The sequence below is a fragment of the Leucopleurus acutus genome (genome assembly GCF_964270905.1).
Source record: "Leucopleurus acutus genome assembly, chromosome: 10".
Lineage (NCBI taxonomy): Eukaryota > Metazoa > Chordata > Mammalia > Artiodactyla > Delphinidae > Leucopleurus > Leucopleurus acutus.
This window is the reverse complement of record NC_139153.1, coordinates 38,934,527-38,961,788: the sequence shown is the minus strand read 5'-3', so window position 1 is coordinate 38,961,788 and position 27,262 is coordinate 38,934,527. Positions and strand designations below refer to the sequence as shown.

Sequence of the window (27,262 nt, the reverse complement as noted above, 5' to 3'; positions counted from 1 at the left end):
GGAGCAAACCCTGCTGGCAGGAACAGTGAGCTGATCACATCAGCTCTCACAGGGAGACCCAGTATGATGGGGGGTGGGGCAGTGTGTGTGTGCAGGAAAAGCACAGTTTCTGGGTCTCACCTTCACCCCCATCTTCTTGTTTATCCTTGTCCTCAGGGCTGGTCCTAGAAGAGGGGCCATGCCCCGCAAACCATCTGCCGAGCCAGTCCGCAGTCCTCGGCCTATAAGTCAGAGGCATGTATCTGGCCACTGATCAGACTCACTGTTCTCACTACCACAGGAAGGTGTCCAGCTTGGCCTGGGAGGGAGGGAGCACTGTCCTGGCCCCCAGTCTCTGCTTAGCCCTGGCCTTGGGCTTGGGTTTAACGGGCAGTGAGCGGATCATAGTCGTGTCAGTCTGAAGGAAATGTCAAGGAAGAGGCCTAAAGAGGGGACTGGAATGGAATGCAGGGCAGGAAAGGCTCAGACTTGGTGGTGGGCAGCCCTGCTATACTGAGTAAGGTCTGGCTCTGCACACCTGGGGCTGCAGCCACTGGTGGGCTGGGGTCTGGCGGTACAGGTGAGGGATGAGCGCCACAGCTCAGTTCAGCCCAATGCTATAGAACAAGGATACAGGCTGGATGAATTTTGTCCGGCCTCCAAGTCCATCGAAGCCAGTCCTTACCTAAAGCAGAAGGAAGAGGTGAGTGGGCCAGGCTAATGGGCTAGGGGGTTGGCCACCCAGCCCCACCCCCAAGGAGGCTGGCACTTGCCACTTTTAGGAAACCACACTCACTGCATCTGTGCTGCGACAGGGCTCTGCCCTGGTCCTCTTGGTCGGTTTCTGGCCCAGGACAGCATTCCGGATGAAGACAGGGAAGGCACCAGCCAGCTCCTCATCAGGCTCTCCCAGACAGCGCTGGCCACCCAGCAAGAGCTGGGACTCCTGCAGAGGAGACCCCAGAGCCAGGCTTGATAAGCCGGATGGCAGCAAACAAGGAGGGTAGGAGGTGTGTTGGAATAGGATCAGGATCTCTGATGCTTCATCAGGAGGCAGGAAGGACAGTGAGTAGGGTTCCCAGGGTGGCTCCAAAGTGCTTCAGTCCTCCAGGGGTGAGAGGACTCTGGCAAGACCCTGACCTCTCAGAAAACCAGATTCATACTCAGTCCCGGCCAGAGTTGGAGGGTGATTGCCTGAGCTTCTTCTGGGAAACCTTACCTGCTTGGGGCCTTTGGGCATCTTCTTGAGAACGTCCTGAACGGGAGAACTGCAAGAGCAAAACGTGAAGACAAGAAGCAGGTGAGCAAGACATAAGGGGTAGGTGAGGGACTTCCCTGTTGGCAGAGTGGTTAAGCATCCGCCTGCCAATACAGGGGACACGGGTTCGAGCCCTGGTGTGGAAAGATCCCACATGCCGCGGAGGAACTAAGCCTGTGCGCCACAACTACTGAGCCTGTGCTCTAGAGCCCGTGAGCCACAACTACTGAGGCCCACATGCCTAGAGCCTGTGCTCTGCAACAAGAGAAGCCACCACAAGGAGAAGCGCGCACACCGCAAGGAAGAGTAGCCCCCGCTCGCCGCAACTAGAGAAAGACCCCCGTGCAGCAAAGACGCAACGCAGCCATAAACAAACAAGCAAACAAATAAATATATTTTTTAAAGGGGGGGGGCAGGCGAACCAGGCTCAGCACATTCCCCTTGGGGAGCCACCGCGTGGCATGGCTGCTGGCATGGCTGCGTGCTGGGCAAGGCACCTCAGTAATCCCCACCCCAAGAGCAGGTCTGTGAACAGCTGGATAGCCACAGCCACCAGAGTGGTGGAGGCAGGGGAGGTTGGGCCATATTCCAATCTTGTGGCTTCCACTCAGGGACAAACCAATTCCACTCACCATTGGAATGATGGGCTCTCAGTCACCTCACCACATCCTGGGCTGTATGTGGGGCTGGAGAGCCCAACAAATTCACTACCCACAGAAGGCAGGCCACTCATGCCCTGAAAATGAGCTCAGGCCTAGCCCCATCTGCCCAGAGAGGGGTCACCACCTCCAGAGGACCCTCAGTAAGTTAGAGAGCCCGTAAAGTACTCTCAGAACACAGGGTTAGGCCATCTCCCTAGATAAATCTGTGCAGGTAGGGTCTGGGGCAGAACAGGTCATGGCCCCAGGCCCTAGTCTGCCACTCCTAGTTCCAGAGCTGGACCCAGTGTTTCCACCCAACTCCTGGGGACCCTAGCAGCTGGATACCCTCTTCTCATATCTTCCCAGAAGAGTGGGAGAATGGTGACCTAAGGCTGACCCTGTGGATTCTCAAAGCCATAAGGACAGGGGCAGGATCAGGGCCTGCAAATATTGAACCCCTCTGTTCCTGCCCCCATAGCCTGTGGTGATGCCACATGATGACCATGGGAAGAATCTCCTCTTGCTCCACTTGCAAGTCCGGTTCTGGGGAGGCTGGGCTCCCTCACCCGCCTCACAGGCACTGAAGATGGTAGAAATGTCTCTAAAAGGTATGGTAGCCTGCAGGCCCCAGGTGCCCACTTTCAACCTTTATAGTTAAAGAGGCAACAAGAGGAAGCCAGAGTACCGAGCAGGCACTGATAGGCCCCCTGACTGTAGCCCACATGCTCTAGGTTTGTTTCTCACTGCTACCAGGCCTGGCCCTATACAGCACTGGTGCCTCTGCCCCTGAGTCTGGGGAGGGGTGGAAAATCCAGCTGGCTTTCCCTTTTGTCCTCTCCCTGGGCCTCCTCTACCTCCACTGCCTAACATCTCAATTTCTTTCTCTCATGTCCAAAGTCTTTGACTGAGAAAAAACTTGCTCAGCCCCTGACTCCCTTACCTGAGCAGCGTACAACTACATGGATGTACAGGAGTAGCTCTTGTCTCCATGATGAACTAGTGGCCTGCCTGGCCAAGGAGACAGCCCCCCTACTCCCAGTCCCACTGTACCAATAGTGCAGGTCCCACCCATACCACTGCAGCTCCTCATAGCTTTTCATGTCTGCCCCCGTGGGCTACCTCCTTAAGCGGTAGGGCTCTGGTTCCATGGTCTGATATGGTCCTGCCTCAAGCATGAGCCTGTGGGGCACACAATGGAAGAGGAAGTTCAGAGTCCCTGACTTAAGACTCCAGCGAGCCCATTCAAGGTACTGGGAGCACCCTGCCTCCCAACAGCATCAGTCCAGACCTGCCCCTGCTGGGACCCCCATGTTCTCTCTAATTCACATCCCCAACTTTGCTTGAAGGGTGATTGTGAAGATTAATGAGACAAGCAACAGAAGGGCTTTGTACAGATTGAGTACTCAGGAGAGGGCAGAAAGGTAGCTGGAACCAAAGCCATGGCCATGGCCATGGCCAAGCCCAGGTGACCCTCACTGCCCTGTCAGCCACTCAGAGTTATTAGGGTAGGACCTGCAGAGATCTCTTAGCCATCCTCCCTCCAGGCTGTGGAAGGGCCAGGGGCTACCACTTACTGTGCCTTCTCTGGGAAGAGCCTCTTGGCATGGCCATGCTGGGTGCTGGAGGGCTGGGCTGGGGGAGTATCCACATTAAAGGTGGCATTGAGGTCAATATCATCGCCGAAGGCTGGCCGGCGAAGCTTCAGGTTCAGCATCTCCACAGGAGCTGGGCTATAGGCAGAGATGGCCTGGTTAATCAAGACCACAGCGGCAGCCCAGAAGGACAAAAGCCCCTCAAGCATCAGAGATGGCTCAGCTCCAGGGGCCTGGAGCCCACACCTGGTTTAGAGCCATCCTGCAAGGAAGCCCAAATCTCTACAGAAAAAACCACTTGGCTTAGTCCTTCACACAGTGGAAGTCTGGAAGACATGAAAGGAAGCAAGCAAAAACTCACACAAAACCCAAATGTACAACTAAAAGGTCTTTTGTTCACGTAGCCTCATTTCTCAGAATGCAAGGCAAGGATCCTGTCAGAGAGGTGACCACAGACTGAAGTAAAGGGATGTCCCTTCCAGTGCTACTTATTATGACAAATGGCACAATCTTAGAAACTGGCAAAATGACTCCCCTAGGGGGCTGGTACTTTCATAGCTTGAATATGATATACACATTAAAGTAGTGTTTCTAGAGAGTAACCTTAATAACATGGGAAAGTGCTCATATGTTAAATTTAAAAAGCAATACAAAACTCTATAGTCAACAAAAGAAAAAACAGAAAAATTAGACTTCACAAAAATTTTAAATTTCGCGCATCAAAAGATACTATCAATAGAGTAAAAGGGCAATCCACAGAATGGGAGAAAATATTTGCAAATCATATATCTGTTAATGGATTAAAATCCAGAATATATAGAGAACTTCTAAAACCCAACAACAAAAAAGCAAATAACCCAATCGAAAATGGGCAAAGGACTTGAACAGACATTCCTCCTAAGATGATTTATAAATGGCCAATAAAGGGGAGTTCCCTGATGGCCTAATGTTTAGGATTCTGGGCTTTCACTGCTGTGGCCCAGGTTTAATCCCTGGTCTGGGAACTGAGATCCCCATAAGCCGCAGAATGGCCAAAAGAAACCACCCCCCTAAACAAATGGCCAGTGAAGACATGAAAAGACCCCCAATACCACTAATCATTAGGGAAATGCAAATCAAAACTACAATGAGACACCCCTCACACTCATTAGGATGGCTACCATAAAAAAAAAAACAAAACAGAAAATAACAACTATTGGTGAGAATGTTCTTAAATTGGAAACCTGTGCACTGTTGGTGGGAATGTAAAGTGATTAAATCACCGTGGAAAACAGAAAGACAGTTCCTCAAACAATTAAAACTAGAATTATCAAGTGATATAGCCATTCCATTTCTGGGTGTATGTGCAAAAGAACTGGAAGCAGGATCTCAAAGAGATATTTGTGTATCCGTGTTCACAGTAGCATTATCCACAATAGCCAAAAGGTGGAAGCAACCCAAGAGTCCATCTACAAAAGAATGCATGAGCAAAATGTGGTATATACATACAATGGAATATTATTCAGCTTCAAAAAAGAAATTCTACAACATGAATGAACCCTGAGGACATTATGCCAACTGAAAGAAGCCACTCACAAAAAGACTGTATGATTCTACTTACATGAGGTATTTGGAGTAGTCAAGACCATAGAGACAGAAAGGAGAATGGTGGTTGCCAGGGGCTGAGGGGGAGGGGGAGGAAATGGGGAGTTACTGTTTAATGAGTATAGCATTTTTTACAAGACAAAAATTCGGGGGATAGATGTTGGTGATGGTTGCACAACCTTATGAACATCTTTAATACCACTGAACTGTACACTTAAAAATGTTGGTAAGGGACTTCCCCAGTGGTCCAGGGGTAAAGAATCCGCCTTCCAATGCAGGGGACGCGGGTTCGATCCCTGGTCGGGGAATTAAGATCCCACATGCCGCGGGGCAACTAAGCCCATGCGCCACAACTACTGAGCCTGCGTGCCTCAACTAGAGAGAGAAAACCCGCACGCCACAACTAGAGAGAAGCCCGCGCGCCACAGTGAAAGATTCCACATGCCACAAAGAAGATCCCGCGTGCCGCAACTAAACCGGATGCAGCCAAAAAAAAAAAAAAAAGTTGGTAAATTTTATGTTATGTATATTTTACCACAATAAAATTGGGGGAAAAAGAACCAAAGAAAACTCTATGTATAGTATAATCACATGACTTGTGCACACACATCCCCCACTCTACCACATACAGAAAAAGGACTTGAAGGGATTTTCCACTGGTCAATGGTGACTACCTCTGGGATAAGTCCATATTTTCCAAATTCTCAACAATGCATGTGTTTTTACTTTTTTTAATGGGGGAAGGGTATAATTCTATTAGAAAATTTAAGCCAACAGGATTTTTTCTAGCCCATCCAGACCTGGTGGGGCTCCCCAGCTCCTGTGATCAGAGAACTCCGGGGAGTGGCAGGGGAAGCCCCAAGACCACTCTTTCCCTCAGGAGCCTTTCAGAGCTGCCCACAGCCCTACTCTCACTACTCAGGGACAGAGGGATGAGCTGTGCCGTATTAGTCTCTGGCCAGGAGCCAGATGGGGTGTGCAGATCAGAGGAAAGGAACTACCTGCACTGACTTGGGTAGGTAAGCAATCTGGGAAGCTTGGACTCTCTCTTTCTTTCCCTGGCCAGACCCCTGGAAGCCTTACCCTTTCCTTGCCTGTAGGTGGAAGCAAAGGCTGCATAGACCCACCTCAGACCAACTTCACGCATTGCTTTGCTTCCCACTCTGGGAACCACAGCATAAAGCAGCAGTCAGGACCACTCATGCCAATCTTTTTTTTTTTTTAATAATTTTATTTTATTTATTTATTTATATTTTTGGCTGCATTGGGTCTTCGTTGTTGCTCACGGGCTTTCTTTAGTTGTGGTGAGCAGAGGCTACTCTTCATTGTGGTGCTCGGGCTTCTCACTGCGGTGGCTTCTCTTGTGGAACACAGGCTCTAGGCGCGTGGGCTTCAGTAGTTGTAGCCCAGGGGCTCTAGAGCATAGGCTCAATGGTTGTGGCACGTGAGCTTTAGTAGTTGTGGCTCGCAGGCTCTAGAGTGCAGGCTCAGTAGTTGTGGCGCACGGCTTAGCTGCTCCGCGGCATGTGGGATCTTCCTAGACCAGGGCTTGAACCCGTGTCCCCTGCATTGGCAGGAGGATTCTTAACCACTGTGCCACCAGGGAAGCCCCATGCCAATCTTCTGTAAGATCTGTTACTCTGCCACTTTTTACCAATCTCAGCAAGTCCAGGTCCAGGTTAAGAGAGGTGCACTCAGGTGGCAGGCAGGGTCTGGCTATGACAGCCATTTTGCCCTCCAGGTGGCTCAGGGTAGGACTTCCTGCTGCCATTGCCTCAGACCTTGCCCAGTGGTGTTCATGGCATGTGCCCAGCCTTGGCTCAAGCCAAGCCAGTCTTTTTCACTCACACCTCCTGGCCATCCCCAACACTAAATTCAAGACTCAGGAGGTTCTCTCAGTGCCTCCCTCACTCCCCCACACCATCTGGCTCATATGAACACATTTCTTGTTCCCTCAGACACTTCCTGGTAAATCCTTCTTCTTTTATAAGCTCGAACCCTGTTTTTCTTCCTGCCAATGGTCCTTCTTTCCTTCCCACCTTCTGTCTGTCTGACAAGGTGGAAGAGTCTAGAGCTTAGTGGCCATATACACCCCCCAACTGGTTGAGGGCCTGGCTTTAGGTCCTCCTGGGTGATACCATCATCTTTGGGATAGTCACCCATGGCCAACATACAGGGCTTCATGCCAGAGGACTCAGGAATTGGGGCAAGACACCCCTCTTTCCAAAACTCAACCAAGGCCCTGGGCAGACCTATTACCTGTGTGGCACGGGAGTTAGTCAGTGTGTCCTCCATGAACTCATGGCAACCGGCAGGCCTACCCTAAGCAAAGGCCTCCCCAACTCCCTTCAGCTTGGAGGTCAGGGGCTCTTGGGGTCCATGAGAGAGGTCTTCCAAACACCTCCTCTGTGGTTGGGGGTGATAGCTACCTCCTGAGGCCTCCCTAAAATGACAGGAGTGAAGGATAACCCTACTGCAACAAATGGAATGGGCAGCCATCATCAGTACCCATAGAGTTCCACAAAAATCTGGGAGAGAGCATGGCCAGGGGATAGGAGACTTACACAATAGCCAGAACCCACCAGGAGAGGGCTACGGATGCAAGGGAGGAGCGGGGAAGACCTGGATTTACAGATGCATTAAACAAGCCTGAAAATGGGGGTACTGATGGAAGGTGCGAGCTTGGTGCCACCCCTCCCTACATCAGGGAGTGAGCACCAGGAAGTGAGCCTGCTACCTGGGGCCAAGAATGAGAAGGGCCTTTTCTAAAGTCACCTGCAAACCATCCACAGGATCTTACGGCAGCCAGTACTGGACCTGACAGCAAATCCCTCTGCACCTAGGTTCAGACATGATACCAGATGACTGCACATTCTCCCAATCCCTGCCCATAAAGGTTGGGTTCCCAGGACACCTTTCTGTTATTCCTCCTCAGAGGGCCACAGGCAGCCAAGGACCCCCAAGCATGAGAGGGAAGTCCAAGAGAAAGGCCATGATGTGCAAACACTGGCCCTGACAGAAATGAAAATGCTAGACCATAAAACAAGGTATAGCATATTTTGCCAAGGATGTATTCAGCGAGCAAGAAAGAATGTGTGCAAATTTAAAATGCAATTGCTGATTCAGCCTTAAAAAGGAAGGAAATTGGGACTTCCCTGGTGGCGCAGTGGATAAGACTCCAAGCTCCCAATGCAGGGGGCCCAGGTTCGATGCCTGGTCTGGGAACTAGATCCTACATGCGTGCCGCAACTAAGAGTTCGCATGCCACAACGATGGAGCTCACCTGCCGCAACTAAGGAGCCCATGTGCTGCAACTAAGGAGCATGCAAGCTGCAACTAAGGGGCCTGCCTGCTGCAACTAAGACCCAGTGCAATCAACTAACCAACCAAACAAATAAATAAAAAGAAAGTAAGCAAAAGCAGGAATGGAAAGTCCCTGGGTACCTAGAGGAAGCCTCTGTGCTTGTGCTCCCCCTTACTGTGGACGCCAGACACAGATGACAAGTGCATGGAAACACCAAGGCCCATGGAATAGAAAGTGGAGGGAGCACGATGGGGAGCTTGCAGACAGCAGCCTTGAGTGATATCCTAAAAAAAAAGGATTTTTACTTTCTGCCTTGACTCAGGTTGGGTTCTAAAGGTCTATCTACATGAGATGGTCACTGAGACTAACAGCTCCCTGAGGGTGGGTACTATACCTGCCAAGCTCCGGACAGAGCCCTCATGTTACCTGGGGCTTCCAAGGTGGCTGGGCCGATAGACTCTGAGTGTAGAGTAGGTAGGAGGGACCAGAAACAGAGCTCAGTTTGTCAAAATCAGCCACAGGCTGGACCTCACAGAGTCATGTGCCCATCACACTCCCACAGCCCTCAGACCTAAACTGGGGCAGGCAGGCAGCCCTGGCTCTGTAAAGAGACACTGGAAGGGGCTTCCCTTGTGGCGCAGTGGTCAAGAATCTGCCTGCCAATGCAGGGGACACAGGTTCAAGCCCTGGTCCAGAAAGATCCCACATGCTGCAGAGCAACTAAGCCCGTGCACCACAACTACTGAGCCCACGTGCCACAACTACTGAAGCCAGCACGCCTGGAGCCCATGCTCCACAACAAGAGAGGCCACCGCAACGAGAAGCCAGCGCACCACAACAAGGAGTAGCCCCCGCTCACCGCAACTAGAGAAAGCCCGTGTACAGCAACGAACACCCAACGCAGCCAAAAATAAATAAATTAAATAATTAAAAAAAAAAAAATGAAACACTGGAGGACCTGAGGTATGAAAGGAAAGAGAAAGACTGAGGAATGAAAGGTAGGAGAATGAGAGGAAACTGGCTTGCATGCATTCACTGCCCCCCTCAGATGCTGACCGGGTACTATGGTGTGGGGGAAGGAGCGTGTGTGTGAGGAAGCTGATGGTGGGGACACAGATCAGGAGGCAGCTCCCGGTCTACTCACAGCCGGGTGTGTACACAGGGGGTAGACCAGGCTCCAGAAAGCCTCTAGAGCACCTCTGTGGACCCTAGCAGCTGATGGCATCTGAATAAGAAGTGCTACCTGTGCAGAGGACAGTGAGCTTATTTCTGCTGAGGAGACTAGGGAAGGCTCCGCAGGGCAGCTGACACTTCAGTGTGGAGAAGAGCAGAAACACAGGAGGGCATAGGAGCAGGAAGGCAAGGGGTGTTCTGCTGCATTGGGCAGTGTGATTTGGCTGAAGCCTGAATATCCACCGCAGCCCACAAGGCAAGCTCCATGAGGGCCTGAGGCCAGTGCCAAGGGTCCTGGGAGATGTTTGGCAAGGGAGTGGCATGATGCCCTGAGGCTGCTATACAGGACAGGGGGGAGGAGTGGGGCGATGGGTCACAAGTCTCACACGGAGGTGGGAGCAAGGAAAAGGGTCAGGAAGGCACCACAGAAGTTAGATGGGCAGGCTCTAGCAACTGAGTGGATGTGGGGAAGAGGGAGCATAATGAGTTTCCAACGTTGAAACGTGGCTCAAAGGGACTTCCCTGATGGTCTAGTGGGTAAGATGCCACACTCCCAATGCAGGGGGCCCGGGTTCGATACCTGGTCGGGGAACTAGATCCCACAGGCATGCCGCAACTAAGAAGTCCACACACTGCAACTAACAGCCCGCATGCTGCAACTAAGAAGACTGCATGCCACAACTAAAGATCCCTCATGCTGCAACTAAGACCCTGCTCAGCCTAAATAAATAAATAGTTAAATAAAAACAAAAGTGGCTCAAATAAAAGTGGCTGGGGGGCTTCCCTGGTGATGCAGTGGTTAAGAATCCGCCTGCCAATGCAGGGGACACGGGTTCGAGCCCTGGTCCGGGAAGATCCCACATGCCGCGGAGCAACTCAGCCTGTGCGCCACAACTACTGAGCCTGCACTCTAGAGCCCGTGAGCCACAACTGCTGAGCCTGCGTGCCATAACTACTGAAGCCCACGCGCCTAGAGACCATGGTCTGCAACAATAGAAGCCACCACAATGAGAGGCCCATGCACTGCAACGAAGACCCAACACAGCCAAAAAAAAAAAAGTGGCTGGGGACTATGCTGGTGGTCCAGTGGTTAAGGATCCATACTACCAATGCAGGGGGCATGGGTTCAATCCCTGATTGGGGAACTAAGATCCTGCATGCCGCGTGGCTCGGGGAAAAAAAAAAAGTGGCTGGGCTGCTGGGTTGTGTCTTCTGTCTGGACCATCAGGAGGGCTGCTAGGCAGGAGATTGCCCTGAGGACCCTCTCAGCCCATTGGCTTCTGTGGAACACTGGGGAGGAGGATACCCATCCCTCTGCCTCTGGCTCCCTCTGCTGGCAGCTTTAATGTGCATATTCCTGGAACCAGAAGAGAGTTACAGTATTTCCATGGTTGTTTCAGAACCTGGGGCAGACGGATACATTAGGTGAGCCATTCCATAAACAGGATGCCCTGAGCTGGTGCTCCTGCCCTTTCTCTGACCAGCCCTAGGTACTTTCTGGCCTCCCCTGGCCTCTCCTTGTCAGAGCCCAGAATCTACCTCAAAGCTGCTTTCCAGCTAAATCTTGGCTATCTCCCAGGGCAGGGGGTCCACAGCCTTCAGGCCCACATGGGCCACCCACTCCCACAAAGCCAGGAAGAGTGAGGACACCCTTACCGGGGAGCTCCTCCAGCCTATAGCCCTTGCACCACCCCAGAGGGTCAACAAACCTCTCTAAAACCAGGCGGTTGACAGCCTCACTGTCCACTGGTGGCAGGTTCAGGGTTTCCTGCAGCATCGTTAGCTTTTTTCTCAGGCTCTTGGGGAAGGAAAGAGAAGAGAGTGAAAGAGCCGCTGAGGCACCAAGTCCAGAGGGACTACCAAGGACTGAGCACCACACACGAAAGGCAAGCCCACTGGGAACAGAACAAGGCCCGAAACCCAAATATCAGGCTCAGGAAGCCAGGACCACCCGACCTCAGAACCCGTCTCTGGTGGAGCCCCTACTCTGGTGGTCTCAAGGATGTAGGCACAGGACAGACTGTGAGGAAGACCCAGGTGCTCTCTGTCCTCTGCTGAGGAGGCCCCGGCTCCAGACCAAGGGCCAAGGCACATGTCCTGACCCACCCTGACCCAGGAGGATGCAGGGATCCCAGAGCCACCACCACTGACTGGTGCAAGGTTTCGCGGGCAGAACTGGCCAGCCCTGTTCTTGGAGGGCACATAAGCCACCCCTCGTTCCCGCCTGGCCAGAGATGTCCCTCACTGCGATTTCCTTGTCAGCACTCTGTAAGTCCTTCTGGGCCGACCTCAGCTCCAACTTGGCCTGGTCCAGTTCAGAGTAGACTGTCTGCAACTACAAGAAAGTGTAAGGAGAAAAGGATGAACCCAGGGGTGCCCATGTGCCCTGCCTGCACCTGCTGCTACACCAGCTCGTGGTAGCCCGGGGTCCAGAAGAGCTGGGAACACGGGAGGGAGACCCTAGCTCCATGGGGCTGGACCTTAGTCCGGCAATGTCCATCTGGAGCTGCCCAGGAGCAAGGGCTACTTCCTACACCCTTGCCCATGGATGCACCATGCCCAGAAATAAAAACTGCTGTGCTGACTGCATCAGGTTCCAAGATGCCTTCTACTGGGTGTCCCCTGGTGGCCTAGTGGTTAGGATTCCAGGCTTTCACTGCCATGGCCCAGGTTCAGTCTCTGGCTGGGGAACTGAGATCCCACAAGCCGAGCGGCGTGGCCAAAAAACACAAACAAACAAAATAAAAACAAAACAAAAAATACCCCCAAACAAGAGGCCTCATACTCTGGGCCTGGAACAAAAAACAGGCACCTGCAGCTGTCACATTTGGGACCTGTGTGCTCCAGCCAGCTGAGAGGTACCCAGAAGAGCAGAGAGGAACAGAAGTGTGCAGAGGCTGGGGGGATACCTGCCTGATCTACCACCCTAACTGGACAAGCCATGTAGCCAGAGTCAATGCCCAGTAAGGATCAGAAACCAGCCTCTGTGAGTCATCCAACAGCCCCATGGCCTTGCTTAGGAGACACACATGAGCATGACAAAAGGACAGCCACCTCTCCCCTCACTGTCAGCTCCCCACTGAATTACCTTGCTTCTGGAAGAAAACAAATCCTTCTTCAGTTTGTCGGCTAGCTCCCCTGAGGCCTTCCGCGCCTCTTTTAGATTCTCGTACTCTCTACAAAGGGGCCATGGAAAGACATGTCAGCACCAGACACCTGCTGGTCAGACTGAGCCACAGCACCAACCAAACACAAAGCCCAGCCCAAGCCCTCAGCCCTTCTCATTCCTACTCTGACACCTGAGCCCAGAGGAGACCAGGTGGTGTTGTGGAGGGTCTGGCACCCAATGCAAGGAGAGCTGGTGAGTCTCTGTTCCCTGCCTGCCTGCAGGCACTGGCGATTTGAGAGGGTGTGCAGGAAGCCCCGGCCCCACTACGAGGCCCCCTACACCACCTGACCCCTACACGAGGCATCTGGGATCCTCCATGCCTGTCAGCCAAGTGGTCCCTTTTCTCCCACCTCACACCCATTGTAGTAAACATCTGAGCTGAGTTTCTGATGCAAGCCAGGCAGGGTCAGTAACAGTGCTAATAGGAAACAGGCTCCAGATATCATGATGGGGCTCATGGCTCAGAAAGCTGTGCCAACGTCTTTAGAAATAACACTTATAGTTCACACTCAATTCTCTCAAAATCCTGTGAGGCAAGTTATTATTATCTCCATTCAGGAAGCTGAGGATCAGAGAGGTTAAGAAATTGGCTCCTGGCCACATGGTGAAAGGGGTGAGGGTTCAAACTGAGGCAGCACGGCTCCAGAGCCTGCCCCTTAACTCCACCTGCTGTGCTTTACAAGAGATGGGCAACAGACGGAGAGGCATGGCTGGGGTGCCATGGCTTAGCTCCTGGGCTTGGATAGAGGGGCCAGAGTACACACTTCTTGAGGGACACGCAGTACACAGCCAACTGCTCCACCGCTGACTGTCCCACACCCATGTCGCGGATCATCTCCTCCACCTCGGGCCGCTGACTCTGGAGTAGGAGCTCAATTCTGAAAAACACCCAGCCCACGGCATTTAAAATCTGGAGGCTGATGGGTAGGTACCCAGTGCAGCTCTGCTTCCCTTTGCTGCCGTTGCTATGGTGACAGCCTGAGCTGCTAGGATGCTTCAGCAGGCAGGTCTGTCCAAAGAAAGGCCCCACAGCAGAGCTAAGCACAGCTGCAGCGATGCTGCTGAGGAAGAAGGGGTGTTGACAGAGAGCCTCAGGTCAGGGATCCCCAGAGAGAGGTTCTTGGAACAAAACCCCTGCCAGGTCATTTGGCCACAGGCAACAGGGACAGGGAGGAGTGTGGCAAGAGCCCCCATGGAAAGTAGAGGAGCCCATAGAGGTTGAGTAAGACCTGTGCCCATACTCAGCTAGCCTGAGCCCCCCATGGCCTATGGAGAGTTGAGCTACAGAGGTGAGCCAGCCCCTGCTGAAGTCCTGAGAGCTGTGCCCCAGAGGGCCCTAGATGCAAGGGCACAGGGCAGGCCCCAGATCCAAGCTCACCGCTCCATGGTCTTCATCTTGTTCCGGAGCCGGCGGGCCTCCTCCCGTGCTTGTTTGGTCTCATCCTGCTGCTGTTCCAAGTACTTCATCTGCTTCTGAAGAGCAAACGTACCCCTATATATCTGTTGCTTGGAAGCTCCTGGGGCCAAGGCTAAAGTCACTGGGAGAACACTACCCTAGAACTGTATGCTTTTGAAAATGCTGATAAGCATATGCTCCAACCCCCAGGAGGTAAGGCTCCTGGGCCCCACTCTGGCTTGTGCTTTTTCTGCTAAGAGGCCCTAGGCCAGCTGCTTCCTCACCTCCCTGTTTGCTTCCTCCTGAGATAGGTCTTACCATAGGCACAGTCCACTCCCAGGATCTATAGGCCTGCTGGGGGCTGCCAGGGTCCTGTGGCCTGCTGTGTAGGAAGCTGAAGAAGCCTGGAGCACAAATCCAGGCTGCGCTATCCACCAGCTAGACCTATGGACAGTTGCTGGGGTAGGAGAGCTGAGCCAGAGGCAGCTGGCCAGGCTGCCCTCAGTACCTGGCCACTTCATCTCTGACCTGGGACTGCCAGCAGACTCCTGCTCTACAGCCAGGTGCTGGTTCACTCCTTCCTTCCCCCTGGCCAGGCCACGTGATCCAGGCCAGCCACGAAGCAGAGACAGAAACAATGAACACCCTGGGGCTCTATCTGTTCACAAGGATGGCTCCCTTTCCCTTTCAAATGGCATCCAGCAAGGACTGCTCCTTCCTACGAGGCCAGAATATCAATTGTGGATTCAAGTCAATCACCTCATGCCCCTCGGAGAGCAAGAGGCTCACCAACCTAGGCTGATACAATATTCATTTGGGTCTAGAGCCACTTGCTCTGCAGGCTTTGATCTGCCCGGTCAGCTCAGCACAGCCGACTTCAAAGGCCCCCTGCTCCTCCCTGGGATGCTGTTTGATCTGGCTCCAGAGAGCAGGCCAGCAAAGGACTAGAGTGCTAATGGAAGGTTCTTCAGGCTGCCTTTGTCAGTGGAGTACAAACCACTTTTGGAAGCACAGCCCAGCCTCACTGAGGTCTTGGCTGAGCAGCCCCTCCATGAAGCACTGGGCAGGCCTCACCTCTCGAAACTACCTAGTACAAAATCCATAAGTGCAGGCAATACGACCCTTTTCTCATGGGCTGGATGGGTACAGCATGGGAAGCCTGGGGAAGATGGGATTTGCCTCCATTTTACAATTGCACAAACCAAGGTATTGACCAAGGCAGAACCAAAAGACAAGCCCAGAGTGATGAGTCCAGGACTAAAACTATATCTCCCCAGCAATCTGTGTCCACAAGGCCTGGGGACCCACCTTGAGGGTGGAGCACAGCATCTCAGCCTTGTCTAAGGCCTTCTGCAGGGATTCAACAGTGGCGTTGCGTTCTTCCAGCGTGTCCCGCAGAGTGTCAATGATAAGCTGGCCGTCTCGTTTTTCCTTCTCTGGAGCAAGGGTGGGGGATAGAGGGAGAGGAGAGGCCCGTCCACACTGCAGTATGAGAACATGGGCCCTTGGGCTCCAGCACACCACCCCAGAGCCAGGTGAGGAACAAGTCTCAGGCCAGAAAGTTGGGTGGCCCGCTTCTCTCTCTGGCAGACACCAAACCAGGGACACCCAGCCAGAGTCTCTTCCTTCAGGGGATGAGACCCTCTTTCTGATGCTTGGAACTACTTGAGTAAAGATTTCACTGCTCTGTGCTCCTGTGGGTCTAGTTAATTCATCATCCCAGAACTCAAACAAGTTCCTGCCAAATTTGGCAGTGGAACCCTCACCTACAAATACTTTGTCCTATCAGATAGCCCCCTCCCAGCCCGGGTCCTAGGCAAGCAGCCTCAGACAAAGAGAAGAGGCTCACCTGATCTAGGTGGACAGCTTCAGTCACCTCCCTTTCCTTTCCTTTTCTGCCAATCACAAGAGCTGATAGGACTCTTGGACATATGAAGCAGGGAGAGTCCCTGGCTCTGCCAGAAGGTTGGAGGCCTTCCTCCCAGGGCCTCTCCCTCCACTACCCAAGTCAGGGGCTTCCCAGGGCCCCTTGGGAACTCACCTTTCTGGGAAAGCAGAGCTCTGGTATTATCCAGTTCATTCTGCAAGGCAATACCCACAATAAGCAGCAAGAAGGCATCAGAGCTGGCCTCCACTCAGCCTCCCATAAGGCTTGTGGGGAGCCCCAGGAGGGGACAAGGAGGCCTATGGGCCCAGGGAAGCATGAACCCTGCACACCTCAAGGCCAAGCTAAGTCAACAATGTAGAGAGAAACCTTGCTTTATCTCTGTGTGCCTTTTTAAAAAGTAGGTAAAATGGACGAAAATAATCTCAGGTACAAGACCCTAGGACAGGAAAAGAGGCATAAAAGCGGCAAAAGAAGTGGAGCTGCGCCTGTGCAGTCAGTCTCATGGCAGAGGCTTCCATCGCTTCCTTGGGCCTGTGCTGGCCTTGACCCTCTCTGGCATTAGCTGCACTCACTGGGGACACAGAATTGGGATGTCCAAGCACCTTGGGCCACCACTGCTTCCCTCCACCCTGGGTCCTGCCTGCTTCATGGTCTGCCCCTCTCCAAGCTCTAAGCTGGCTCTGTGCACCATGAATCTTCCAGCCCCAGAATCCAACAGGTAGGTGAACCAGGACAACTCTGCACCCCTGGATGAAACCTCACCTGCGCTAGGCTCTAACCAGACTGTTGTGAGGGTCAAATGGGCCTCTCAAAGTACATGCATATGTTCCAAAGCCACTGCCACAGAACCACTGAGAGGCTGAAGCAGAACTGAGCCCAGCTCCCATTCAGGAGTCCCATGTACTCAACACCCCTGTGGGCAAGAGACATGCGTACTCCATAAGCAGGAAAACCAGGTTCGGCAGACCTGAAAGGCTTGGCCTAGGGTTCATGGTGGTAGCTAGATGCGATCCAGAAAAATCCTCCTCCAGATTACCCTCCCCAGGTCAACGCAAGACTCAGAATATCGGGCTTCCCTGGTGGCGCAGTGGCTAAGAATCTGCCTGTCAATGCAGGGGACACAGGTGCGAGCCCTGGTCCGGGATGATCCCACATGCTGTGGAGCAACTAAGCCCTTTGCGCCACAACTACTGAGCCTGTGCTCTAGAACCGGCAAGCCACGACTACTGAGCCTGTGCTCTAGAGCCCGCAAGCCACAACTACTGATGCCCATGCGCCTAGAGCCTGTGCTCCGCAACAAGAGAAGCCACCGCAATGAGAAGCCCGTGCACCGCAACGAAGAGTAGCCCCCGCTCAATGCAACTAGAGAAAAGCCCTCACGCAGCAACAAAGACCCAACGCAGCCAAAAATAAAAAATAAATAAAATAAAATAAGTTTAGAAAAAAAAAAAAGGCTCAGAATATCACATGTGACCAACACTAAGGCCTAGGCCCAGTGCGTGGATAAGTCCCTGTTGTCAAACTCTCTACCCAGGACTCTGGGGCAGGAGCTGTTGGTGGCTGAGCTGGTCAAATAGGCCGGACATCTGGGGTGGAAGCGGTGGGCAGAGAAGGGCACACACGGGCTACCTGAGAACGGCTGCCAGCCCAAAGCTACCGCTAGTCCCCTGGCTCCTTCCACACCCAAGCAGGGTGCCTTCCAAGCCCTTGCTCCAAACTACTCAAGATTTTGCCTCCCTGTCTCCTAGATCTGGCTCAGAAGGCCAGAAAGAAATGAAGCTGCCTTTGTTGCCTTTATCACAGGGAGGACACGGCTTAAAACTGGGAGCAGTTACCATGACAATGAACATGTTAGCTTTAGGCATAAAAGTTCCACGTTCTTGAAGCAGTGAGGTTCCAAGGACATCACAGCACCCTGGGACCAGGGCCAAATGAATCCTGATCTGACAGATGCCCAGCAAATTAACCCTCAGAGTCCAGGTTCACTTGCAAACCCCAATCCCACTTATTTGAGAGGTTTCTGCCAATCCAATCCCTTTGTACACAAAGAAAGCTAAACTTTACACTTGGAGGGGAAGCAGTATAAGTGTAGGAGGGAACCCACCCATCCTCCCCTGCAGTGCGGGTTTCTATCCTGGCTGCATATCTTGATTCCAGGGGCTCTACCCTCCATTCCTGCTCTGAGAAAGACTCAGGCACCTGGATATATACCAAGTTCCCCAGGCAGTTTTGAAGCACAGGCAGGTTTGTGAACAGTAGGTTCACACATATTCCCTGGCTGAGGACTGAAAAGATGGTTGTAGACCCTTTGCGAGGTGGGGGAACTTCAGGAGAGGCACTCTGAACTATGGTCAGAATTGCTCTGAAATCCCCAGGGGAGGGCTCACAGTCAAGTGGCTCCCCTCCCCGCTAACAGTGTATTTCTCCAATGACTGTAGCATCATCACTTGTCCTCTGCTCTCTCAGCCTCTGCCTTGAAATCTCTACCAAGTCTTCCCTCCAGAACTCCATCTCCATACTCGAGGTGCTCTCCCTGGGTAGGAGCAGAAAGTGAACTCTCAGAGGGCTTGGGGTTCAGTAGAATGAGATAAATTCTGGGTACCTTTAAGAATTCTGCATCTAAGACACTCTCCTCCTCCTGGGCAAGGTCAAAGAAGAGCTTATTGATAATGGTTCTTTTACCGACCTGAATGAAAGAACAAGATACAGTGATCAAAGATACAAAGAAACAAGACACAGTGATACAAAGATACAAAGAACAAGATACAGTGATACAAAGAACAAGATACATGACTGCACAGCTGGGTCATGGGCAAGGATAAGGGTGTACATTCAGCCTAGCCCATCTCAGGCCTAACCTTTCACAGCACATCCCTTGGAGTGAGAGGACCTCTGTAACCCTGTAAGTGGCCCAAGCTGGTGCCACTAGCTTGGTGGTTACTGAAGTCATGTCACTGCAGACCCATGTGGTAACTGTTCAAAAGAAACCCCAACTCTAGGTGCTGGGCATTGCAGGGGAAAGGCAGGGAAGGAGACCAAATCTACCCAGGTGAAGATTGGCCCAGGCAATGAGTCCATCCGCCTGCTATCTTTGGGTACAAGCAGGCCTCCCGAGCCGCTCAAAAGCACAAGTGAGGCTCGACCAGCCTCAAACCACGAGGGTCCAAATAGGTCAAAGACATTGCTTAGCTTCAGAGATCTTTCCTCATTCCTGCTCCCTGGCAAGGAGCTGTCTTTAGCTGAGGTGTTTTCATCCTACCACCCTCACCTGGATTCGGCACTGCGGGCAGGTCCGACTTGGTGCTGTCTCGAACCACTGAATTAGGCTGGAATGAGAAACAGAAAAACAGACTTGTGAGCCATGGCTTGGAGCGAGACATACAGGCCAGGTAGCCACCCCGACCAGAACAGCGCCTGTCCTGCTCCTCCTCGACCCAATGCCTGCCTACCCAGGAGGGCAGCACCACAGGACGTGACGGTATATCCCACAAGGCCTGACTGGTACAAGCACTCCAACCAACTGGCCCTTTTTTGGGCCCTGTTGGCTCAGATTTCCCTACCCCTGAGCTGCAATTTTGTCAACTTTCTAGGCTTGGAGCAGGGCATGGGGGAGCAACAGTCAAAGCCAGACTCCCTCAGAGATGGGGGTTGTAATAATACCCCCATGTAAGCTAGGGCTCCAAAGGGGTACACTTTCAAAGTAAGGATAAACTGGAGGTAAAAGCAAGTAGCAGTAACAGCAAAACACAGCCCAGCTATGCACCATCTGCTTTAAATTTTAATTAAAATAGTCTCCTGCTAGGGAATTCCCTGGCAGTCCAGGGGTTAGGACTCCGTGCTTTTGCCAAGGGCCCAGGTTCAATCCCTGGTGGGGGAACTAAGATCCCACAAGCTGTGCAGCGTAGTCAAAAAGAAACAAAAACAAAACGTAGTCTCCTACTGGTAAACAATCCCACCCCCAGGAACCAGGGAGAAACAGAATCTTTTCAGGAAGATGATACCATAATCCTAGGCCTCAATTTTTTTTCTATAAATAAGTTTTCAAATACATATAATACAAAGCTAACAATGCACAATGGAATACTACACAGCAATGAGAACGAATGAGTCTACAACTAAGAACAAATTATGGATGAATTACATAAATATAACATTGAGGAAGAGAAGCCAGATACAAAAAAAGGTATATTGTGTATAACTCCATTTACATAAAGTAAAAAAGTAGGCAAAACTCATCTATGTTGCTGGAAGTCAAGACAGTGGCTATCCTTATGTGTGGCGGAAAGGCGGGCAGGTGGGAGTAACTGAAAGAGTGCACCAACCTGGGTCGTTGGACTCTTTAATCAATAGAAACTGATAAGAGGCCAGAGGAGAAATTCAGGCAAGGCTTTACTGGGACTTGTGCTGCACCTCAGGGAGCAAAAACAAGCAACAGGTGCCCTTGCTTGCTCACTGTGGGGCGGGGGGGGAGCTGGCTCCTTAAATGGGGTGAGTGTAGGGGTGGGTTGGCAGATTGAGCCACAGGGGTGGCTTAGGTAGTCTGCCCACCCCTTTGGTGCTATGTGCAGGGGTCATGCACAGTACCCTGCTTTTGCTCCAGGCACTTCAGAAGCGACAGCTGGGTTTTGGCCTTTTTGTACTTTTTGTTTGTAATTTGCCCCAGCTGCTGCACACATGTACTTATTTTTAGTCCCCTATAGTTTCTCTGTATTCTGTTGCTTGAGGAGAGGTTTGTCTAGGTGCAAGTGCAAGCACTCTGGCAGTGTCCCAGGTCCCAGCCTGTCTCGGGAGGAGGTTTCTGGAATGCTGATGTCTAGTTTCTTGTTCTGAATTCTGGTTGCAAGGGCGTGTTCAGTTTGTGAAAATTCTGCAAGCTACACACTTATTATATTTGTACTTTTAAAGGTTTTATTTATTTATTTTATTGATTTATTTTTGGCTGTGTTGTGTCTTTGTTGCTATGCGTGGGCTTCTCATTGCGGTGGCTCCTCTTGTTGCAGAGCATGGGCTCTAGACGCCCGGGCTTCAGGAGTTGTGGCTCACGGGCTCTGGAGCGCAGGCTCAGTAGTTGTGGCGCACAGGCTTAGGTGCTCCGCGGCATGTGGGATCTTCCTGGACCAGGGCTCGAACCCGTGTCCCCTGAATTGGCAGGCGGATTCTTAACCACTGTGCCACCAGGGAAGCCCCTATATTTGTACTTTTTTTTTTCTTTTTTTCTTTTTTTTTTGCTGTACGCAGGCCTCTCACCGCTGTGGCCTCTCCCGTTGCGGAGCACAGGCTCCGGACGCACAGGCCCAGCGGCCATGGCTCACGGGCCCAGCCGCTCCATGGCATGTGGGATCTTCCCGGACCGGGGCACGAACCCGTGTCCCCTGCATCGGCAGGCGGACTCTCAACCACTGCGCCACCAGGGAAGCCCTATATTTGTACTTTTATGTAACATTTCTTTTTTAAAAATTTATTTATTTATTTATTTTTGGCTGCATTGGGTCTTTGTTGCTGCGCATGGGCTTTCTCTAGTTGCAGCGAGCAGGGGCTACTCTTCATTGCAGTGTGCGGGCTTCTCATTGTGGTGGCTTCTCTTGTTGCGGAGCACGGGCTCTAGACGCATGTGGGCTTCAGTAGTTGTGGCACGTGGGCTCAGTAGTTGTGGCTTGTGGGCTCCAGAGTGCAGTTTCAGTAGTTGTGGTGCACAGGCTTAGTGGCTCCGGCACGGCACGTGGGATCTTCCCCGACCAGGGATGGAACCCATGTCCCCTGCATTGGCAGGCGGATTCTTAACCACTGCACCACCAGGGAAGTCCCTGTAATGTATTTCAATAATTTTTTTTTAAGTAAACAGTTATACAAGGAAAAAAGCACTACATAGTGCAAACCAGAACATATCCACGAAGACTTAAGATATTCGGATTTTCACAGACCATAATAAACACATTATGCTGAATAAATAAAAAATTAAGATTGAAAATATCAGCAGAGGGCTTCCCTGGTGGTGCAGTGGATAAGAATCCGCCTGCCAATGCAGGGGACACGGGTTCGATCCCTGGTCCGGGAAGATCCCACATGCTGCGGAGCAACTAAGCTCGTGCACCACAACTACTGAGCCTGTGCTCTAGAGCCCGTGAGCCACAACTACTGAGGCCCGCGCGCCTAGAACCAGTGCTCCACAACAAGAGAAGCCACTGCAATGAGAAGCCCGCGCACCGCAACAAAGAGTAGCCCCCGCTCGCCACAACTAGAGAAAGCCCACACGCATCAACGAAGACCCAGCGCAGCCATAAATAAATAAAAACTTTTTTAAAATTAAAGAAAAAAAGAGGGCTTCCCTGGTGGCGCAGTGGTTGAGAGTCCACCTACTGATGCAGGGGACACGAGTTCGTGCCCCGGTCCGGGAAGATCCCACATGCCGCGGAGCGGCTGGGCCCGTGAGCCATGGCCGCTGAGGCTGCGCATCCGGAGCCTGTGCTCCGTAACGGGAGAGGACACAACAGTGAGAAGCTCGTGTACCGCAAAAAAAAAAAAAAAAAATTAAAGAAAGAAAATATCAGCAGAGAATTCGAAAATAAAAGGTGACATATCAGAATTTAATAAGGACCAAACAGAAATTCTAAAACTGAAAAAATGGCCAAAATTAAGAATTCAATGGATGAGTTTAATAGCAGTTTAGACACAGTTGAAGAACTGGTATATTGATAGATAGGTCAGAGGAAACACCGAGAATTAGAAAGATGGAAAATATATGAGAAATGATAAGAGATATAAAAGATACTGTGATAAGGTGTAGCATACATATAACTAGGAATTCCAGAAAGAAAGTGTTAGGTAGAATAGTGTCCTCCCCTCAAAAAGTGTACGTCCTAATTTCTGAAACCTGTGAATATGTTACCTTATATGACAAGAGTAATTTTGCAGATGTGATTAAGTTAAGGAGATGGAGAGATTATCCAGGTGTGTCCCATGTAACCAAAAGGGTCCCTGTAAGTGCAACAGGAGTATTGGAGTCATACAGAGAGCTGAAGATGTAACACTGCTGACTGTGAAGATGGAGAAATGGGCCATGAGCCAAAGAAGGCACAGTTCCACTTCCATCTTGACTTTAACCAAGCAAGACTCATTTTGGACTTCTGACCTCCAGAATTATAAAATAATAAATCTGTGTTTTCTTAAGCCACTAAGTTAGTTGTAATTTGTTATAGCAGAAATGAAAAACTAACATAGAAAGAAAAGAGATAATGGAATAGAGGCAATACATGAAGAGATAATGGCTGATAATTTCCCAGAACTGATTAAAGAAATTGTTCCACAAGTTAAAGAAACCTATGATTCTCAAGCAGAATAAAAATAGTAACAAAAAGAGAATTGAGGTAACTATATTATTGTCAGACAAAATAGACTTTAAGTCAAAAATGTTTACAAGAGACAAAGAACGACTTTACATATTGATAAAAGGTTCAATCCAACAAGACATAACAATTATAAACATATATGCACCTAACAAAATATATATGAAATATATACATGGAAGAAAATTGTACAGAATTGAAGGGAGAAACAAAAAGTTCTCCAATAAAAGTTGGAGGTGTTGGGACTTCCCTGGTGGCTCAATGGTTAAGAATCCGCCTTCCAGTGCAGGGGACAAGGGTTCAATCCCTGGTCCGGGAAGATCCCACATGCTGCGGAGCAACTAAGCCCGTGTGCCACAACTACTGAGCCTGCACTCTAGAGCCCACAAGCCACAACTACCGAAGCCCGTGCACCACACCGCAAAGAAGAGTAGCCCCCCGCTCGCCACAACTAGAGAAAGTCTGAACGCAGCCACGAAGACCCAATGCAGCCAAAAAAATAAAGTTTAAAAAAAATTATTTAAAAAGTTGGAGATGTCAGTACCCCACAATTTCAATAATGGATAGAACAATCATACAGATAATTAATATGGAAATAGAGGACTTGAACAACTCTTTAAACCAAATAGACCTAACAGACATATACTCCCCCCAACAACAGCAGAACACACATTTTTCTCAAGTGCACATGGAACATTCTCTAGGAAGGTCATATGTTGGGCCACAAAACAAGTCTTAAATTTTAAAAGGCTGAAATCACACGAAGTATCTTTTCTGATCAAAATAGAATGAAACTAAAAATCAATAACAGAAGAAAAATGAACAAATGTGTGGAAATTAAACAACACACTCTTAGACAACCAATGGGTCAAAGAAGAAATCACAAGGGAAATTAGAAAATACTATGAGTTTAATGAAAATGAAAACATACCAAAACTGTGTAATACAGCAAAAGCAGTGCTAAGAGGGAATCTGATAGCTTTAAACACACAGAATAAAAGAGAAGACACCCATTAGGATGGCTATTATGGAAAAAAAACAAAACAGAAAATAAGTTTTGGCAAGGATGTGGAGGAACTGCAACCCTTGTGCATTGTTGCTGGGGATGTAAAATGGTGCAGCTGATGTGGAAAACAGTAAGGCAGCTTCCCAAAAAATTAAATATAGAATTACTGTATGATCCAGCTATTCCACCTCTGGGGATAACCCAAAAGAAATGAAAGCAGGAATGTGAACAGATACTTGTACACCAATGTTCATAGTAACATTACTCACAGTAGCTGAAACATGGAAACAACCCAATGTCTATTAACAGATAAAGGGATAAACAAAATGAGGTATTTGCATACAATGAATACTACTTAGTCATAAAAATGAAATTCTGAAACATGCTACAACATGGATGAACCTTGAAAACGTTACGCTTAGTGAAATAAGCCAGACTCGAAAGAACCAAATATGCAATTCCACTTATATGAGGTAGCTAGAATAGAAAAATTCAAGGAGACAGAAAGTAAAATAGAGGTTTCCATGGGCTGTGGGAAGGGGAGAATGGAAAGTTATTGTTTAATGGATACAGTGCTCTGTTTGGAATGATGGAAATGTTTTGGAAATAGATAGTGGTGATGCTTACACAACGTTGTGAATGTACTTAATGCCACTGAATTGTACACTTAAAAATGGTTAAAGGGCTTCCCTGGTGGCGCAGTGGTTGAGAGTCCACCTGCCGATGCAGGGGACGCGGGTTCGTGCCCCGGTCTGGGAGGATCCCACATGCCGCGAAGCGGCAGGGCCCGTGAGCCATGGCCGCTGAGCCTGCGCGTCCGGAGCCTGTGCTCCGCGGCGGGAGAGGCCACAGCAGTGAGAGGCCCGCGTACCGGAAAAAAAAAAAAAAAAAAGGTTAAAATGCAAGGCATCTTTGAGCTCACTGAGTAAACACCCTTCTGATAAATTTTAAAATTTTATGAAGAAGTTATCATTGAAATTAAATGGTGGCAGACACGTCCAAGGAATACTGCAGGAATTTGATCCCTTTATGAATCTTGTGATAGGTGAATGTGTGGAGATGGCAACTACTGGGCAACAGAACAATACTGAAATGGTGGTAATATGAAGAAATAGTAGCATGTTAAAAGTTTTGGAACAAGTATAAACAATGGCTGTGTTCACCAAAGAAATCAATTGTTTCCACGTGTTCCCTTTCCAAAGGGCCTGTTTTACGATGATATAAAAATCAGGTTGTGTACATTTTCATACTAAACTTTTTTGTTACGTAAACTTTTGCAAAAGTTTTTAAAAGGTTAAAATGTTAAATGTTATCTTATATATTTTTTACTATAATAAAATAGTGTATAGTAAAAAAAATGAAAAAATGGTTAATTTTATGTTACACATATTTCACCACAATTAAAAAAGGAGCTCGGAATCAGCCTGTTCACAGCTGCTAGAGGAAATCTCCCCACTAGCTGCACACTCAACAGAACGGCTTGATTAGAAAGCACCTCCTTACCCTTCGATGTTAACTTGGGTTTGCTGAGGTCAGTGAATACACTGAAGTGTCTGACCAACGAGATGACTCTGGACAGAATCATTCCAAACCATCAAACAAACCACAAGAAACCGGGTAGCCAGCAGTCTACTAGGTCTCGAAGAAACAAAAGGGCTCGCTAATGTGGTGAAAGTTCATTTCTACCCGGGGTGCTAATTTTGAAATCACATCTCTTTGCAAGTCGATCAAAGAAACCCCTACTCTGTCTTCATTAAACCAATCCTGTACCCCCGACCTCAGCTCAGCTGTCACCTCCTCCGGGAAGCCTGCCATAACCCGCCTCTGCCCAGGTCAGGAACTCTCGTGGGGCTCCGTCTAATGCCGTCCTCATCACCAGTCTGGGCTCCGGGGTCGGGTCGCCCGGAGGCCCGACACCCCACAGTCCTGTAGCCGTACGGGGGCGAGCGCCCAGCTCCAACAGAGCAGTCACTCACCACTGCAAGTGGAAGGTGTGGCCGCAGTGAATGGCGGCCACGTCGCGGGAGTGATCGAAGAAGTCAGAGCAAATGGTACACAGAGCACGGATAGGCATGATGACTGGTCTCAAGTGGCCAAGGTAGCCAAGGAAAACGCGACGGGTTCAGCTTCTTGGCCGTGCTTCCGCGTCTCAGCTTGCTTCAAATTTGGCTCCCGAGCGCAACTTCCGGGAGCGGATCGGAAGTGGCAACAAGGCACGTGAAAGCGCGGACAGAAGGTTGGGTCCGGATTGGACGAACCCTCAGGGGCGGGGCTTAGCGGCCCACCGGCCGCAAAGAATCCTGGGGCCGAGCGCGGGCCTGAAATTGTTAGCGGTAATTCTCAGGCGGCTCACGGGAAAACAGCCGGTACCGCAGGAGCGCAGCGTTGGATTGGCACGAAGAGCAGCTGCGCCGCCGGCCGGGCCCCTTTCTGGGGCAAGACTGGGAGTTATGGTCCCAAGCCAGAGCTGGTGCCAGCTGCGCTGGGCACGGGCTTCTCAGCCTTGTTCTCTCGGCGTAGCCTCCTCTGCACTTCGGGGGAGTCGAGAAGACCACGGCCGTAGGGGAATGGGACGACGGTCCCGATGGAGAGCGGGTCCCCTGGCCTCTGGACAGTGCTCGACCATATGGTGGAAGCCCATAGTTCCCAGACCAAAAGAACGCTCCACCCTCTCAGCCTTCCGCTCTGAGTGGTCCTAGAAAGATGGACACAGGTCCAGACACCTCAAGCTCACTCTGGCTCTAAACAAGCAAAGCTTGATGATCCCTAAGTTTAGAGGTGGCAGGGTCAGTATCCTGACTTTAGTTCCTAGCTCTCAGGAGGATCAAGTTTTTCCTCGGGACTGCAGTAGGGTTGGAATTTTGGAGGCCCAGATGCTTCATAGATGCGTGGCTAACAAACCTTTTTCTTATTCCCACATCAGAGAAGT

General features: G+C 50.6%; 1 protein-coding gene across 1 annotated transcript; it reads right to left on the bottom strand.

The window, feature by feature from the left end:
- Nucleotides 1-233: 233 nt before the first annotated feature.
- Nucleotides 234-26,407, bottom strand: TRAIP (TRAF interacting protein; the record flags this gene model as incomplete). Its single annotated transcript, XM_082847338.1, has 15 exons — nucleotides 234-397; nucleotides 614-664; nucleotides 776-925; nucleotides 1,199-1,247; nucleotides 3,453-3,608; nucleotides 11,241-11,329; nucleotides 11,777-11,866; nucleotides 12,620-12,707; nucleotides 13,465-13,578; nucleotides 14,079-14,173; nucleotides 15,405-15,532; nucleotides 16,138-16,177; nucleotides 18,587-18,670; nucleotides 19,253-19,310; nucleotides 26,310-26,407. 15 exons carry the CDS (start codon nucleotides 26,405-26,407, stop codon nucleotides 272-274), a joined length of 1,416 nt encoding a protein of 471 aa, XP_082703464.1. The 3' UTR covers nucleotides 234-271.
- Nucleotides 26,408-27,262: the final 855 nt, after the last annotated feature.